The sequence below is a fragment of the Anser cygnoides genome, chromosome 11, assembly GCF_040182565.1.
Source record: "Anser cygnoides isolate HZ-2024a breed goose chromosome 11, Taihu_goose_T2T_genome, whole genome shotgun sequence".
Lineage (NCBI taxonomy): Eukaryota > Metazoa > Chordata > Aves > Anseriformes > Anatidae > Anser > Anser cygnoides.
In genome coordinates this window covers 3,912,653-3,930,376 of record NC_089883.1, presented here as the reverse complement: position 1 = coordinate 3,930,376, position 17,724 = coordinate 3,912,653, and the positions used below count along the sequence as shown (strand labels likewise).

The 17,724-nt window shown below is 44.6% G+C and overlaps 1 protein-coding gene across 2 annotated transcripts in view; it reads right to left on the bottom strand.

Moving 5' to 3' along the window:
* Positions 1 to 5,871: 5,871 nt before the first annotated feature.
* Positions 5,872 to 17,724, bottom strand: part of ADAMTS17 (ADAM metallopeptidase with thrombospondin type 1 motif 17) — a 177,623-nt gene continuing 165,770 nt past the window's right edge. For both annotated transcript variants that reach the window (XM_048076347.2, XM_048076348.2), the window contains 2 exons: positions 13,631 to 13,808; positions 5,872 to 10,464 (listed from right to left, as the gene is read on the bottom strand). In XM_048076347.2, coding sequence (XP_047932304.2) covers positions 10,313 to 10,464; positions 13,631 to 13,808 — 330 coding nt within the window. In that variant the 3' untranslated portion in view covers positions 5,872 to 10,312. The remainder of the gene's footprint in view (positions 10,465 to 13,630; positions 13,809 to 17,724) is intronic.

Sequence of the window (17,724 nt, the reverse complement as noted above, 5' to 3'; positions counted from 1 at the left end):
TAACCCTCTAAAATCACCAGTGGTCAAAGAAGGGCTATAAACTTTTCCACACCTAAAAGGCCTTTCCTTGAAAGATCTCAGAGCACTTGGCCAATATTAGGGACTGCTGAGGGCTGGCTGTCCTCTGAGGATGCTGCCCATGTAGCCAGTGTGCAGAAGCTTATTTGGCTCCTGAAGCCAAACACTGAAATTTATGCTCCTCTTTGCAGGAATATCTTCCTTCACTGTCTCCCAGTCCATCACAGGAATCCATAGAATGAGAGGAACAGAGCTCCCTTTGAATTCACACTCCAGATTCAGTGTGAGAAAAACCTTCCCCGCAGACAGCTGGGTAAGAGATACACAGCAGCGATGTGATTGTTACATGGAGACTGCTCACGGCTGTGCATGGCTCAGCTGCTGGTATAGCTGAACAGCTCCGTTCAACAACAGCGTACCAAAATTCACTCTGATAGTGAGCTGGACCAGGCCCCATGTCCCCATCCATCCCTTCCAGCAGGTACTTACCTGGAGGAGCACAAATATTAGTCAACATAGATAAGAGGTGCAGAATGTAGCTCTTCCAAGTCTTGCGATCCCTTGGTGATCCTTCTGTGCCACCCGCATCTTCCATCGACCTGGCAAAATACCTGAATTATTGAGCTGACCCACCAAGAGGAATTTAGACTGGAAACATCTCGAGAAAGATGGGTCTCATTAAGGTCTGCAGCCTGCAAAAGAGCACGATGTTGGCTAGGGCAGAGAGCTGGGGAGAGAAGCGTTAGTCATCTCCTGCCTCGTGTTCAGCCCTTTCGGACAGTCTCCTCTCTTGGAAGATGCTCTGTTTTGCCTGTATGACTGTTGACAGAAACTAATGAGCAGGGCTGGTTGAAGATTTTCCATCAAAACAATATTTTTGTTTTGCCAAAAGATACTTTAAAAATTAGGCGGAAAAATTAGAAGAAAGGACTTAGGTTTTGGCTGACATTGTTGGTTAAAAACAATCCCAAACTTAAGATTTTTTAGCCAAAAATGGAAGTATTTAGGGTGAGGCAGGGAAGGAAAGGGGAGGAGCCTGGCAAGTCCTAGAGATACCCTGAAAAACATCTAGAAAGTGTTTACAAATATGAGGATATTTTTGTCATTTTTTTTCCATAGTGAAAGATAGTTCTGTTTTTAGACCCATTCTACAGGGAGGCTGGAAAACAAAAAAAACTTCCTTTTTTCTTTCTTATACTATATGTATGTGCACAGGCAGCAATTTGTCTAGAGAGACACTTAAGAAAGACCAAATCTCTCATAGGAGCTGCCCAGGAGCCTATTACCCAACAACTGCAACTCTCACAGTAACGGACATCCACACAGCTGATTCTGCTGTGAGTTCATACAGCTGATGGAAAGCCCCAGTAAACATCGCGGTTGCCTTGCATACAAATAAACTGAGCCATGGGGACAGACAGGGAAAAGGCACTGTTTGCAAAGGAAGGTAGTGTGCAAACAGCTGTTGCAGAACTGTCCCTCCTTACCCGCCAGCCAGCCACAGGCAATGTTGTTGCTAATAACGGTGCAGGGAGAATGGCACAAAAATACCTGGGAACCCGCAGAAAGCTGGTTTTTCCCCTTTAAAATTGTTTTTTCAGCAAAACATGGCTGGGAAAAGGAAACAGCTAGAATCTTCCTCACCCTCTGGGCAACGTGACTGCTGGCAGCATTTGTTGGGCTTACTCAGCATCCCCTCCTCAAGGTATGGTCACAGCCAGCGCTGTGAAATGATTTGGGGAAGCTGCGAGCAATGGAACTGGCAGCTCTGGGGACCTGGCAAACCCAGGACCCCACCACCTTAACACAAACCTGGGCATTAAGCAAAGGTGGCAGCGCTGAAGCCAACACGGTGCAAGCGGCACAGAATTCAAACCAGCTCTGTGAGAAAAACAAGATGTTATTAAGCAGTGGAGAGCAGGGGAGGTTCAATTTATAGTGATTTCCTAAGGAATTATACCATGATTCTGGACAGTATTTACATTTTAGACAACACTTAATTTTTTTAAAGGACTAATTCAATCTAGATGTGGATTTCATACCTTTTTCTTAATGAGAACAGCACCGGGGGAAGCACGCTTAGAAGTACTGACGTGTCCTGGCAAGGGCTCAGACTGCTGCAACTCGCCTTGCTGACAGGCCGAGCTTGACTCTCATCCCGCGACAGCCCCGGGGTTACAGTCCCGGCGACTTCCACCACAAGCAGCTCTGGCTCCCGGCCGCCGAAGTGATAAAAGACTTCTTGTGCGATCATCTCAGGAGGCAAGTCTGGTGCCAAACAAAGCTGCAGTCTGGTTGGGCCTTTTTGCCATCAGAGACAAAATCAAGGGGAAAAATGCAGAGCCGGGGAAATAAATGGAAGCTGCAAAATGTTCAAATAATGTCTTTTCCAAGAAAATGAAAAAAAAAAAAACCACACCAAAAACAAAACAAGAGTGGCTTGTCTGGCTTTGCTGACCAGGCCCTGGATGCACTCAACTTCGTGCAGCCTAAAGGTCCTGTTAGAGGATTCCCCTTTTTCACATTCCGAACAGTTTCACTGCCTGTCTCCACAACGGCTGCAAAATGATGCTGTGTGCAGCGACCTCAGAGAAAACTGTTCGTGATCTTTTGACAGCCGATGCTTTTTGGGGTAGCGGAGGCAGCCGTACGGATTGGCATGCTACCAGCACTCTCCTGCTGAACAAACGAATCTTTCCCTCTCTCTGCCAGCCCACGTTTTGAGCAGTAGCCAAGCTTGTGGCTGGATCTTGCCTCTCAGTTGCTGTAAGAGGCATCTCCGAAGTGATGTGCACTTTACCCTTCGCTACTTCCAATAACAAAAAACGTGTCTGAGGAGAGAAAACCAGTGGGGAATATCCCTTTCCCTTCTCTGCTAGCACGGTAATGGCAGTGTAGGCTCACTCACTTCATTCAGAAGAAACCTATGTTCATCTCCACGCCTTGCTGCTGCCAATAACCCCAAGCAGCTGCTTTGGGAATCTTCTTTTTCCCCACGACCGCCTGCAGGCTGTAAACTCTTCAGAGAAGGACCATTTCTTTGCACATGGCCCTCCAGCATCCACGTCTGGTTGCAGCATCTATGGAAGTGCCACTGCCAAAAGAACACTGAAACGTTAGAAAAGACCTCAGAAACAAATACCAGCCAGGAAGCAACAATGAGGGGAGATGCAAGGTTACTAAAGGAATTATTTTTCTTCAGAGGGCTGAGGGAGGAGATTAAATGCACTTGTGCTGATGAAGGACTGTTTTGTATCAGCAGCAAAGGTGGTGAAGTTTCTGGTGGGTGCAAAGCTCGTGGGACACAAAGCAGCTGAAAGCAGAGCCAGAGGGGAAAGGGACAGAGATTATGCAAGAAGGGCAAGGCCATGAAGCGGGTCCACGGGGAAGAGAGGAGGGAGGACAAGGCAGGAGGATGCAAGGGCTCACCTGGATCCTGAGTTGTGCCAGGAGCCAGCCCCACACCCAGACGCCCTGTGGGATCCGCCACGGCGAGCGTGTGGAGCTGCTCCCTCCCGAGGCCGAGGGGAAGCCAGGGCCCGTGGCGTGACCAGACGAGTCACGCTGGAGGCTCCAGCTCCACCCAGGCCGCAGAGGGATGAAAGGATTAACCACCCAAACAGGAGCCTTTCACAGCCAAGCAAGAGGAGCTGAGGGAAACCACAGCTTTCAAAAGCCCAGCTGCTTCTCTCCAGCCCAGCAGCCGAGGCCGAGACCTACCCCGGGCTACGTGGACCCAGCCGGCGTCTCGGCTGCGGTAAAGCATGGGGCACACACATGCGAGCCCCAGACATCAGCTGCAGGACCCTGCTAATTGGGAAAGTCTGTCCGAGTGTCTGGCCACCATTTGGCAGAGCCAGCAGCTCTGACAAAATAGTAACTGTGGTACAGTGCAGCCTCCAGACATTCATCGTGGGGTCTGTCACATGAAAGGGACATGAAAGGAGACGAGGCCATGTGAGACACACAGAGGTCAGCGCTGGAGACTCCCCGTTTGCCTTCTGGGGTGGTTACTGCTAGGGGAAGTTTGCGGCCCATCTCTGCTTACACACACTCATTTAAACTCTCCTTTTAAGCAGGGAGTTCTTCCCAGCTGAAGTGAAGATGCTGCAGTCCTCTTTGCCCAAGGCGGCTATGCTGTCGGGAAGTCTCTCTCCAGGCAGACAGGCCCATTTCTCAAGAGGGCGAAGAGAAGCCGGAGACATGACAGAAGGACAAAGAAAAATGCTCTCTTAGAAAAGAGAACTGGTCTTGTGCATTAGTAGCATTTGAGGAACTCGTCTTCCTACTGACCTGCCTCCAAATCAAGGTAAACAGGTTGCTGAAGGGCAACTTGTATGGAGAAGTATTATCTGGCACGTTCAGCACAGGTCCAAGCACTCTAAGGAATGTTGCTGAGGAGCCGTTCCCACAGCCTGCCTGTTTCTGGGTGCATTCACACAGCACGATGACCAACCAGTGGTACAAGAAACTTGTCTGCAAGCAGGTTACCTGGGCTTCTTTTGTTACACCGTCAGGAAAGTGTGAGTGCATTGACCTGGCATCTGGCCTGGTTCTTCTCTGCCTGCACTCCCCAGCACACTGGTGTTTGTGCCGACACTCCAGTACGAAAACACGTCTCTTCCAGTGGACCATGTGGCGTAGGGGAAAGCACAAAGTAACACGCAGTTTTCCTCTACCAACAGCAGAAGATCCTCCAATAGTAACACGCTGGGTGATGCATGGGGCTGATGCTGGTGCTCCATTTTTAAGCTTTTTCGAAAGAAATTTCCTTCCAGAGAAAGCAGGGTCCCGCCAGCTTGCTGTGAGAGCTCAAGAGACGGCGAAGGCTGCTGTGTACATCAGGGCTTGGAGGAGAGTGAAAGAAGCAGGTGGAGCTTGTGGAGGCAAAAGTGAGTTCCAAGCAGCTGAGCAGAGATTATGCGTTCCTCATGGTCCTTTTGTGCCAGAGCACCGGAGCCATCTGACCCCACCTGCCTGTAACGAGCTCGGCTGAGGTGTCTTAAAAAGACAACTGAGATCACGGGCAAGGAAAATGGCTCCAAACCAGCTGGTTTCTTGCTTGGAAGATGGGGTTTAGGGATAAAGGAAAAACAGCAAACTGCTACATGCAAAATAGGCAAACTAAGTACATAAGCCTACCGGATTTATAGACGACATGTTGGCACGTACCAGGAAAATTTCAAGCCAAATGTATGACAGCATTCCTTACACCCCTCCCACCCTTTGCCATATCCCATAGCTTAATGTAATGCCTTTTGGCTTCCAAAGGCTTATAGCTATGTTTTATTGTTTAAACAGGTCAACAATTGCAATCATATGTTGACTCCAGGCAATACACAAACACGATGATGTGTTAATATACAGCAACACTTGGATGGAGTTCCTAAAATTCTGCTGCTGTTAAGAGTCATGTGTATGATGGCAGCTGGACTGGTATCTCCTACGGCTACCTTGGAAAACTAGGAACCCTATCAGTGCTATGCTATTACCAAGAAGCCAGCGTGAGATCAGCAAATGAACTCTATTTTTAATGTACGTATAACCTCAATTTCTGGAAATCATTTTGGGAGGAGGACTCTCACACCAGCTGCAGAAGCTAGGGCTCGTTTTTAAGGTTGCTTTAGAAAGGTGCTGCTCCCATCTCCAAAAGTGTCCTTTTAACAAGAGTTGGGCTGGAATGGGATATGGATGATGGCATCTTTGTAAGACAGGATGGGAAGGGATCCTACAGGCATAACTGTGTGCAGCTATTGGAAAAAAACAACAAACATCTTCACCAGGGTGATGGAGGAATTAAGTAGTACAAAGATTCTGGCTGGTGCCTACAACAAACACATCCAAAACACTTGGCACTGAAGTAATTCTGTTTATTTCACACCAGAGCAGTGTGCAGCTAGGTTACGTAGATACCGTTCCAAGGAATGGAATAGTTTAGCTCCAATATAAATTTCCACATGCTCAGCAGCCTTCGTTATCAGGTTGCGCCCGTGGAGCAGCTACCATTAAACACACAGCTAGCTGCCACTTCATCTCAGCTCCAACATATACTGAAAGCAACCTCTCCCAAAAGCACTTGCAAAACGTCTCTCCCTCCACGCGTAAGCTTTAGGTTCCCCGCAGCCTGCTCAGCCATACCCAGCGATACCCCAAACGAAGCCTGGCTCGTTTTCCCCACACAGGCATTTCCTGCTGTTGTGTCACTGACCGCAGACCTTGCTAGACAATAAGCAGGTATCAACATTCCCTGCGCTTTATTTTGCAACCCGGTCGGGACAAGACCCGTAATTTCTTGCTTTGTTAGCACACCAGGAACAAGAGGATGCCAGACTTTTGCTGACAAATGGCTTTTTACACCTACCACAGCTACCAAACAGTTGGCCTAGACTTAACCAATTTTCCCAGTCTCAGTCCAGTATTAGACAGATGCATGATGTACTGCTTACAGCTTCAGTCCCTGCTCTTAATTTTCATGTTAGCTGTTTGATTTGCTTTGCATTATTATTATTTTTTTTAAGTTCGGAAACCTTATTAAAGTTGTTATGGAAAAAATAAATTTATTATTCAACATACTCATTTCTTTTTTTCAAAATGGAATGATCCTCTTTTTTTTTTTTTTTTTTTTTTTGTTTTCATTTACAACTGGTTCCATTCAGTTTGACTGTTTTTATCTTTTCTATTTATAGCCAGCACCAAGAAGAAAATTACCATGGATACAGTACATATGCAAATTAACTAATGGAAAAATATATACATTTCACTCTGTAATGAAAAACTTAAATGATATTATTGCCATGGAGGATATATCCCTGTATTATAATAAAATATCAAGCAATAATCAACTGCTAAGATTCTTCTCCACCAACAAAATTAGCACCATACATGAGATAGTGAGAATCTACACTCAATAACACAATTGTGCAACTAGAAATGTACAGTACTTTAGTAACAGTACAGAGTATTGTTTACAATATGGAAATACCACCACTGTAATCTAAAGAGTGTCAATCTTTTACGAACAACAACTAAAAAAAAATGTATTGTCATAGATACACCGAAACAAACAGCTTTCCTTTCACCAGGATGGAGTAACTGAGGGCAGAGCATAGCTGTAAATTCATAGTAAAGCTCCTATAAAATGATACAAAACAGAAGTGCATGAGTATCGAACAGAATTGAACCCTTTTTTCTTGATTTTTCTGGTTATTATAAAATGGGAGGGTTGTCACCAGATAAAGCAAGAGATTGTAATAAAATGGAGCTGTGTTGTGCCATCAGTTTTTAATCAAAGTTGGTTTCTGATTATTAAAAAAAGGTTGATGCACACTAATCTGTGGACTGTGAGAGCAAGTGAGGTGGTTTTCAGTGCTCAGATATTCAGAAGAATTCCTTCTAAGTTCACGTTTCCTTAGGTAGGACCCAGAACTTGGGACCAAATGTCCTTTAAAATCCAGGACCAAGTGTACTGGGACAGGCCTCAAGTCTACGTAGCCACCATGAATTATTTGTGGAAAAAAATAATTAAAATCCTTCCTCATCTATGCACCTTTCTAGGAGCTCACCTACTGCCTAGACAGGGTGACAGATCAGCACCAGAAGGAAAAATAACCCCTGATATTTAAAAATTAATTCAAACACCTTTGATTCCCATTAATAACAAATGCACAAACTATTATTCCAAGAAAACAGAGAAGCCCAGCGGCAAATCCTTCAACAGGCCAACGTAAATGTTAGCAATGCCAAAAAAAGATCAGTGAGGGGGTGGCATTTCATCAAGTCAGGCCAATTCACGGGCAAATGTTGCCCATTAAAAGAAAAACTCCAAACCAAATGAAGGATGTGAGAGAGCCAGCTCAGCCACGATGCTGTGAGGTGCCTGTGGCGATGGGGAGGCAGGAAGGACAGTCACCGTCCCGCTGTGCAGCAGGGCTGTGTTACCGCAGCTTATGACAGCAGGCAAGAAGGGAAACTACTGCTATAAAATATCAATATAAATTAGCTTTTCTGGGCTTTGTCTGCTCTCTTGGAACTTTCTCATTAGCAGTACATCTACCTATAAATTTGCCTAACCCAACACCATTGTGGTATTGCAAAAACCTTCCATGTCACCCCTCTCACAACATTTTCCATTGCTTGCTTGCTAAGTAGTTACACAACCTCTGCACTTGGGCTCCAGGGTGGGAAGAACAGAAGAAGGAGGTCTGATCCTGACAATCAGATGCCAAAAGAACATCCAGTATTAACAAAAACAAGTTAGAATCATTTCCCTAATAGAGAAAATCATCTGGGGAACAGGAAAGCAGATCTGTTTGTGACAGGCATTTGGGAAAAAATTGTGTGCAAACGTGGCTTTGTGCATACAGGCAAACCCTTGTTTGCACACGTGCTCAGTCGCGCTCATAAGCACAGATGCGAATGTGAAGCCCACGCAGTATTAGTCTGTTGATGAATATTAGTTCCCCGTGCTTGAAAAATTTAGCTGTTGATAAAACGCTAATGAGTTATTCCAGTGAGATTCTGCATATTGAAATAAGGAAGAAGAAGTTGCTTTAAAGATACGTTAGGTACTAAGAGTCTTTATCCCTCCTTGCATTGAAAGGAGACAACAGCAACAAAGACAACTTGAGGACAGGTGTGAGCTGCAATTCCGAGCGGCCCAGGGGCTGGGGTAATAGCTGGGCTTAGTTCTGCACTCATCTCCGAGGAATAAAACAGTAACACACAGTTCTAGAGCGAGTACAAAGCTGCAATTCATCCAAAAGGCTCTGTTCGTATTGTGAAGAGCAAGCTGTAACTTAACCACTGCACAACTGGCCTTAGAGCCTGGCAAGGGAAACGATACGTGCTGGAGCAAGATATGATAGAGAGACATTGGTCTGTAGGGCTAACAGAGGGGACAAACTCTGCCCTGGGTAGAGCTCCCGTTTCAAGTCTCGCATACCAGAGAGGAGTTTGGTTTAAAGTGCAGACACATGGAAGAGAATATCATACATGCAGCACTTTTGAAGTGCTCTGATAGCACCAATCCAACAGCACCAAACCTGACAGCACCACAAAATTAAGGCAGAAAGCATTAAAATACAGTGAGCAAAACTCTAACCCTTACTGAAGGCAATAGAATTCTTGGCCTTAGGGCTTCAACAAACTCAAGGTTTCATCTTGAATGTCTTGTATCGCTTATAGCACTTTTGACTCAAAATGCTACATAATCTCAGCTGTATACAAGAGCCAAGAGACAGGAAACACCTGTTCTGCTCTCCAGTCCATCCTTCAAAGGTTGTTCCAAGGCCTGTTTCTGTACCAATGCTATCCAGTTTCATGGTCCTCTTAAAAAAAAAAAACCAAACAGAAAAACATTGTCTCATTATCTGATTGCTTTCTAAAAACTGGAGAGAGATTAGACCAAGCGATCCCCCACTAAGCTCTGCTGGACGAAATGATTCCTGGCTTTTTCCACCTTGCTGTGTACGGTTTTTGCGTAAAAATTACTACCTACTGCTGTTAATAAGCTTCCATTTCATTAAGCTCATAAATTAGGCTTCAAAAAAGAAACTATATTATTTTGGGGAAAAGAGAGAGGATTGGTTTTTAGAATTGGAAAGAAGAGCAGTCCTTAGTTGCTCTAAAAAATATGACTTGGAATGTTGGATATAACTGTACTGAGCTTTCTGTGGGAATTTCAGAGATGTCCATCTTCTGCTATCAGTTTTCACAAGCTTTTTACAGCAAATCCCCTCTTTAAATTAAGCATTTAATTTCTGCGTGCCCCTCCAAGTCCCCTCCACAGTGGGATAACTGTTGGGAATTAAAAACATCAGATGAAAGCCAAGATTAAAAGAGTAAGTAATGTCTCTACCTTTGCTGATTTATTTTGCCAGAGGCCTTCCTCCATGGAGGCACCCATAACCTTAGTCAACCTTGCAACTCTTGTCCTTTTCTTTAATGGTAGCAAGCCATCCAGTGGCTGGTGATTTAATATATTAAAGTAAAAAGCATTAATGAAAAAGGTAAAGATGTCAAGATATGATAAAATGATTGGCTCCTTGAGATGACTCTTTTCTGCTTTTGTTTTGTTTTGTTTTTGTGTGTGCTTTTTATGTTTATTTTTAATTTTTTTAAGGTGGATGAGTGGATTACTTTGGTATCCAGTCTGTAGAATTAGTTTCAAGTCTTATTAGGTATGCTTTGGAATCCACCACATTGTAGCAAACTCATGAAGTTCCAGTACTCAGACCTACTAGTCCGTGACTTACATACAAATAGCTGTAATACCCTAAGAAGTAGCACAGGTTCATTAACTCTTCTGCTGCATCTTGTTTGCATAAAAGTCTCTGCAAGTCTGGCAACAGCGCTGATACCACCGCATGTCTTGGCACAGGTTCTTCTCCCGGATCACCCTGCAGTACACTGTCCACTGGTCGCCTGTGCACTTGTACGTGAGAGCAGCTTTGGACAAGAAAAGAAAGGAAAAACTAGCAGATTAGCTAGACAACAGCATTGCAGGAGCGATCAAAATCTCTGCATACGAAAGAAGAAATCTCAGTCTGTCAACACTGGAGACCGGATGATGTTCTTTCTACTGAGATCACAGGCAATGGATAGAGAGCTCTTGGAAGTGCTTGTTGCAAGTCTGAAGCTGGCTGTGACTGCGCGAGCACAGAGCTCCTCACATTGTACCTATTCTGTCACAGTGACAAGGAGACCTACGTGAACGAAATGCCTAAAGCCTCAGCTTAGATTTAAGCACAAGAGCACCTCCCAACAGTCAATGGGAAGCTGTGTGCTTCCAGACAGTGCTTTGCTAAGGCACACTTTCAGGAGAGGCCATCATCCTCTCAGTGGAAAATATTTTTGCAGAGGAGCAAAAGCAAACCTCATTTAATGGATATAAAGCTAAACTGATAGGTAGCAAAAAATAATTCTTAGAGTAGTAAAATACGGATGGACAACAATTAGCTACTGGGAGGGGGCTGGATGGCAGAAACCCACTCAGATTGACAAAATGTTTGTGCAGGGCGAAAGTACTGTGAAGATACCATTGCTGAATCTGTTGTCACTATCATTAAAGTGTCACAAGTGGTTTTATGAATAAGTGACAAGAGTAAAAACTGCACATGATAACAGTGCATAAATCCAGTGAATGCAGTCAACTTAATGCTACTTGATTTATAAACTGCATGTAGCAGTCTTATGAATGTTGTGATGACTGGAAAATCTTCTAAATAAATCTTGTTGCCTTTAAGGTTGGGAAAAATGGACTAATTAGAGAACATCAAAAGGTGCTGACCCAGCAGCATCTCAAGTCCATCATTTCTCATCTCTGCCAGATGAAACCAAGAAAGGCCATTATTATCCTGAATTTAGCTGTGAGTCTCAGTGCCAAACACCAGAAAACCACGGCAGTAGATCTGGTGGGAATGCATATCACTGAAGCTTCATTTAACTGGACAAGTAGTAAAAGTTCAATAGAATCTGATGTAATGAAGTTGCACTGTCTGAGAAAAAAGAAACATGAAACCAATTTAAATAAAAAAAAGTGAGAAAAAAAAATTGACCATCTTAAATGCAGGGAGGACAGAGCTACTTCTGAGTCTGCCAGCAGCGAAGGGGATCTTTGAGGGGGTTAGATCTGCAGTACCCTCTGCTTTCCTGCTTCCAGCCAGGCAGTTTTCAGAAACATGATGTAGCTGAGTAAGTTAGACATCTTGCAAGAATGTCTGAGATACACCGTAAGAATCTTTACATAATAGAAGGGCACTGAGCCACAAATAAGGTAGGACTCCAATATGTTAGAGGTCCAAGAACCCTTATAGGTTGTGAAGACATAAGCACGCCTTAGAAGTAACATAGTTCAGGTGCCATGGGGACAGAATAAATCCCCTCTAAACGTGTCTTCACTGAAGGACACTGGACACGAAACATGAAAGCCAGGCAAGGTGAACTCCAGTCTTAGATATTTCTGACAACATTACCTGGGATGAAAAACATTCTGGAATGCGGACAAGGCAACATAAGTTTTGTAGTCTACTGCATTTTTTCTGTATAAATTTTTCTGGGAGGTTTCTACTACAAAATCTAGAAATTAAAAATAATCCAATGGAACCTGCTTGTATATAGGAAGAGTAAAACATTCAATGATGTATCTTTCTGCTAATATCAAATATCATTGTTTCTGGCCCTGGTGATTCCAAGCCTGGTTCAGAAACAAAAGCATCCCAAATTACTTGCAGATTACTTTCAGCAGAGACTTGAGCCTCCTCAGTCTTCTAAACACGTGAGCTTTTTATTGCTTTGCCCTAAAATGTGAATTAGGATGGATTTCTTGTCTCATCAGTGTATCAAAGGCTTATTTCTCAAATGAAATGTTTTCCCTCCACTATGCTCATAGTGCTAAAATATCTGGGAAGTACTCTCAGATGTTCTTAAACAAAAGAGCTTAAAAGCGCCTCAGTATGACTGCGTTTGCAAGAATAAAATTTCCCATACTCTTTTAAAAAAACAGATGTTAAACTTTGGGAAAACAAATTTCAGTTCAGAAGCAAGCCTCAAGTCCAGTCCTAGTTTAAGTGTTACTTAACCTCGGAAAGTGTGATTAGGAATGCTTCCCTATTATTTAGCAACTCTGCCTTTTCTTGTGTGCTAGAGGCTTCTTAGGCTAAAAGAGGCTGTGGACTGGAAGCTGTTCTGCCTAGTGAGACCTTAGCAGCATTGTTTACAACCCAGCCTCTTGTCCTGAAAGCAACAGGAAGCATGGATGAGGCTGTGTCAGAGTAACTGATGGCTTAGTTTAGCTTCATTTTACTGGTGATGATGTGTGAAATGTAAAGAAACCAAATCGGTTCCTGGAGCCGCGGCTGAACACAAATGGCTGAAATCTGAGGAGAAAAAAATTATCCCCTTATAAACTAAACAAATATGACATGGAAAATTATGGATTCCCCCAGTTTTGTATTGACAGAAGCATTCTTAACTAGAGCCGTTTCTTAAACACAGAGTTAAGGTGTTCCTGGGAACAGAGGGCCTGTCACCGCACACTCAGCTCGCCCAGGTACGCGGGGGATGCAGGGAGGCTGAGGGGAAGGACAGTGGCAGAAAATCAGAGTTCACAGAAGGAGGCTGGATGCTTTCTTGCCTCCCAGGGTAAATTAAATCATCAAACCACATTCTTGTGGCAACAAATGAAAGGGGGAAAAAAACCAACAAAGCCAGCCATGCTCTGCTTGTCAAGGTCATGTACTTTCCTTGGGGCACAGATGAGTAACGCACCACACTTCACATCCACCACAGAGCAAGCAGGGTGAGATCTGTCTGGGACTGAGAAAGGTAAGTCTGTCAGCTCCCTCAGCTCTGTGATCAGTCAATCCCCCACCACTTGTCTGCTCCTGCTGGTCCCTCAGGTCTAGCCGCTGCTGAGCTCTGAGACAGGGATTAATGGCTAAGAGAGGACCTATCCACACTAGTCGAGGGTCTGGCTGGGTGGCCCTCTCCAAAATTCTGGCCCCAGGTAATCCTCTGAAGCCTCATTTTTCATTTTTATTACTATTTTTAACACCAGGCACGCTGGGACCCTGGGCTTTTTGTCTGGTCCTTCACCCCAACACCCCTCACTCACCAAGTCTGGGCGAGGTAATTGTGTTGACATTAATCTTCTCATTGCAGACCTCCTGGTGGCACTGCCTGTAGGCCGCCGGCTTGGACAGGATGGGACACTCGCTGCCGTGGCGCCCGGTGACTTTGTGCATGCACTGCACCACACGCGACTGGAGGCCCTTCCCACAGGTTGAGGAGCACTGGAGGAGAGAAGGGACTGAGACATGGTCGAAGCAGAGTAGCTTCAAAATCACATGTACGTGAACACCGTGAAAATAAGTGCCAAAACTGAAGCGTGCAGCGGGCTGGCAGCTAAGTATGGTGCTGAGGACTCAACACAGAGCAAACTTGTCAGCCAGGGAATCTTCATACAGCTTTTGTTGCATTTGTCCATGATGATTTTGCAGCTCCAGAGAGCGCTGTGCGCAGAAGAACAGCTAAGGGAGCTGTTGTCGTTCTGTCTGGGCTCATTTCACCCTGAGCCCACTGACACTGGCTGTCTGTCTGGATACCCATGAGGCTCAAGAAGGCAGAAATGCAATTCCCTCCACCAGCCACAAGGACGCAGAGCTGGAAAATGTCTACTGCCTAATACTGCACAAGCAGCTTCCACTTCCCTATCCACGAGGGACCCAGTGGAGCTGGTTGCCTTGGTTTAAAAGCCCTCCCCAAGACTTGGACGTCTAACAAGGCTTCTTCCCCAGACAGGATGACCACTGCCAGGTACTGATATGGGATAAAACCAAGGATTACAGCAGAGGCAGGCAGCTCCTACAGCATGCCCAGACCTCTAGAGAAGCTCCGTTCCAGTACATGGGAGAACACATCAGGTATTCAAGTACTCACTCATCCATCCCCGCTAACCGTCTGGCACTTGCCTGTCCTCCCGGGAGCAATTGCAAATTGTACTCCATGAGTTTTGGCTTCTATTAGTCAAGAGGCCCAGCCTGTTTATATGCTCTCTTTGTTGTCATACAATTGGAGTCCCTACCTCTCCCTCCCTCTTCCTCTGGCCCAGTCACTTGTGATTTACAATGTCCTACTTGCACGCAGTTCAATTTTAATAAAACAAACGCAGTGAACACAGTGAGGTGCACCAGCTGGAGTTAATAAAAGAACCTTGTATTTAAAATAAAGAAACAATGGGTTGCAGGACTTTGGTAAGATTCCTATTTCTGCTAGAGCCACACACAAGCAAATGATGGGGAAGAGGAGGTGGGGGAAACGTCAGGAAATCTAATTAGGATGGTGTCAAAATGATCATGTTTTCTGTCCTCTGCTGTTTCTGAAAAAGGTCAGTGCAGTAAATACTATCACCTCTGAGCAGTGTTTCTTAAAAATGGCATGGTGGACATCTCAGAGGCTCAAAAGATAAGCAACATCGGGGCCGGACTGAAGTTCAAGTATGAACGATGCGTACGCAGTGTGGATGATTTTAAGACTAGCACCCAGGGACAGAAGAACACACGGATGCATGTAGCCCTGCACCTCTCCCACCTATCACTTTCTTTTAGAAGTATCATAAGAAATCCCTGCTGCTTCTCAAAGACCATCTGATACAAGAAGCATGGCTTTGTTCTGGGCTGCAGCACAGGGAGCTTCTTCCTTTGTGCACCACAGCAAGGCCTGACGCAGAATGGGCTCAGATGAACAGAACGGTAAAATAGAGCCAGTGGAGCCCTGCTTCAGACAGCTCAGTGCAGAAATACATTTATATGATGTGCACTCTTCATTTCTGGGTAGGAGGAACTGTAGGATCAGAGAAGCCTGTTGACAAAAGTAACATAGACTCTACCTAATTTTCGTCTTCCATCAGTCACATTAATGACTGCTTATTAAGCAGTTTTTCTGTATTTGTTTTACTCACCAAATTGGTATTTGCTTTTGTTGAGAGAAAATGTGTCCACCTGCTCTTTGTTCCTGTTCTGTCCCCAAATGCCATTTCTCCAGGACTGAATGTCTCCATTCTGAACAAACTCTGGCTCAGATCCCTTCTAGGCTTTGCCACTAAGCCACTTACCTCTGTTTCCAGCTATCCTTCCCCTCCAAGACCTTACTATTGTATTCTGAAGGTAGCAGTCATGCTAAATTAAAAGTTTATATGTGTTTTCAAACTTCTTTTTTATTTAATAAGTAGTTGTTTTTTTTTTTTTCCTTCACATACTTCTTATTTCAAGTTTAGTGTCAACACAGGAGTTTGCAGCAGATTTTTTTGCGCTTAAATGTTCAGATGTTGAATTTACATGACGTTTTGGTGACTGCCTACTAATACCTCAGCAATTGTTATGGTGTTTAGGACCATGTAGAACGAGCCCTTTCTTGTATATCCTCCTGTGAGATATTCCAAACTGCAGTCATTAAAGTCCCGTATTTAACCCCCCTTCATAACGTGTGCTCCTGGGATGAGATGGAGGCATTGCATTAGTCGTGGGTGCCCCTCTGCTGTTCCCCAGCACTGTGCATCCTCAGTGATTTCTACCAGTCTGGAAGACAATCAGTCACAGCCACTACATTTAGGTTTAAAATTAATAATTTTTATCCTGATTAAATGCAGCTATTAGTCCCTTCCACTTCACTGGTCAAACTCAACCTCTTATCCTCAGGATTTCAACGGCACCTGTAGTCTCCAGAGTGCCTTACTGGTCTTAATTCTCACAAAACTCTTTCAAGGGGAGTGAATTGCACATCCATTTTACGTACAGAATAGCTGTTATCACATAGGCATAAAATAACCATGGGGCTCCTTCACAGGATTGTAATTTAGTGAGGCTGAGACCTTTGTCTCTGGCTTTTAGGCGCTCCCTGCGCTTACAAATACTCTTAACCCCCCCCCACCAAAAAAAAAAAGAAAAGAAAATAAGAGAGAGAAAGAAACATTTTTCTCATAAGGTGAATAAGGTTTTCAGATACTGATATACAAATGCTCACCTACCTTTGACTGTGTTCCTGTCTCTGCATTTGTTAACCAGCAAGGAGGGCAAGCAATGAAACTTTTTCCACAGACACTGCCAACTCCAATCCTTAGACAAATAACAGCAGAGTTTTTGCCCGAAGTAGTTTTATTCCTTCTCCTGGGAGACTGGGATCATCACCTATGCTATGCAATTAGTTTTTCACAGCCAGGAAGACGGATTTTAACATCTTTCTTGAACTCTTTTGGGCTTGGCAGCTAAAGGAAGGTTGGACATCTGGCTTATTTTAAGATGAAATTTTCAACTCTGTACTTGGATAGTCTCTTTCCTAGGAATTTCAATAGGAAATAGGAATAGATACAAAATACATACAAAGGGGGAATTGTTACTCATGCTGCACGATGAAGAGAGGACATCATTAAAAGAGGCATAAAAATCAAACTCCAACTGAACAGCAAATTCCCATAAATACCTTTCCTCCTATTCTGGACAGCTAAATGCATCGCTTCAGTCTCTCTTTTCCCAAATATTTATGGAACAATTTAGTATATCCATGGAAAAATTTTCAGGGCTGGATTCACTCTGTGCCCTCTGATACAGGACGCTTGGGCTTGGACACTGGTATAAGGAGCTTGAGTCGGGAAAGCTGCTGCAGTCTTTCTGCAAACAGGGGAACTTCCAGGCAGCCAGCAGCTGCCAGCGAGAGCATGACACCTGGGGCAGAATGTGGGCTGGTGCTGAAAGTACCCCCGCAGCCCAGCACCTCATCCATCTTTAGCTGGTTCAGTTCCACTCTGTAGGAGGCTGGGAGGCTCCAGGGCTGCACGGTGAAACTGTACCAATCGTGTTTCAAACGCTGTTGATGGACACTGACTTGAGTTGTAATACTGCTATTAACGAAAATGTTCTGAAAATCAGAAAAGCTTTTATAAGCATTTATGTGGCTCTCAAAATACGCACATGTTTTGATGCCACAATGGAGGGAGGTGATCTGCGAATGTGGAGATCAGTTCTGGAACCACGTGCGGCGCGGCGTGGATCTCTGCCTGCCTCCTGGGCTGCTAGGCAAGCGCCGAGAGAAAATCTGCAAGCATCTTGCCTGCACTGGAAAACCAGGGACTCGAGGAAATGGTTGAATAGCGACTCTGGTGTCAAACAAAGAAGTGTTTTCTTCCCTTCCACCAGGCATTGCCAGTGATATCGC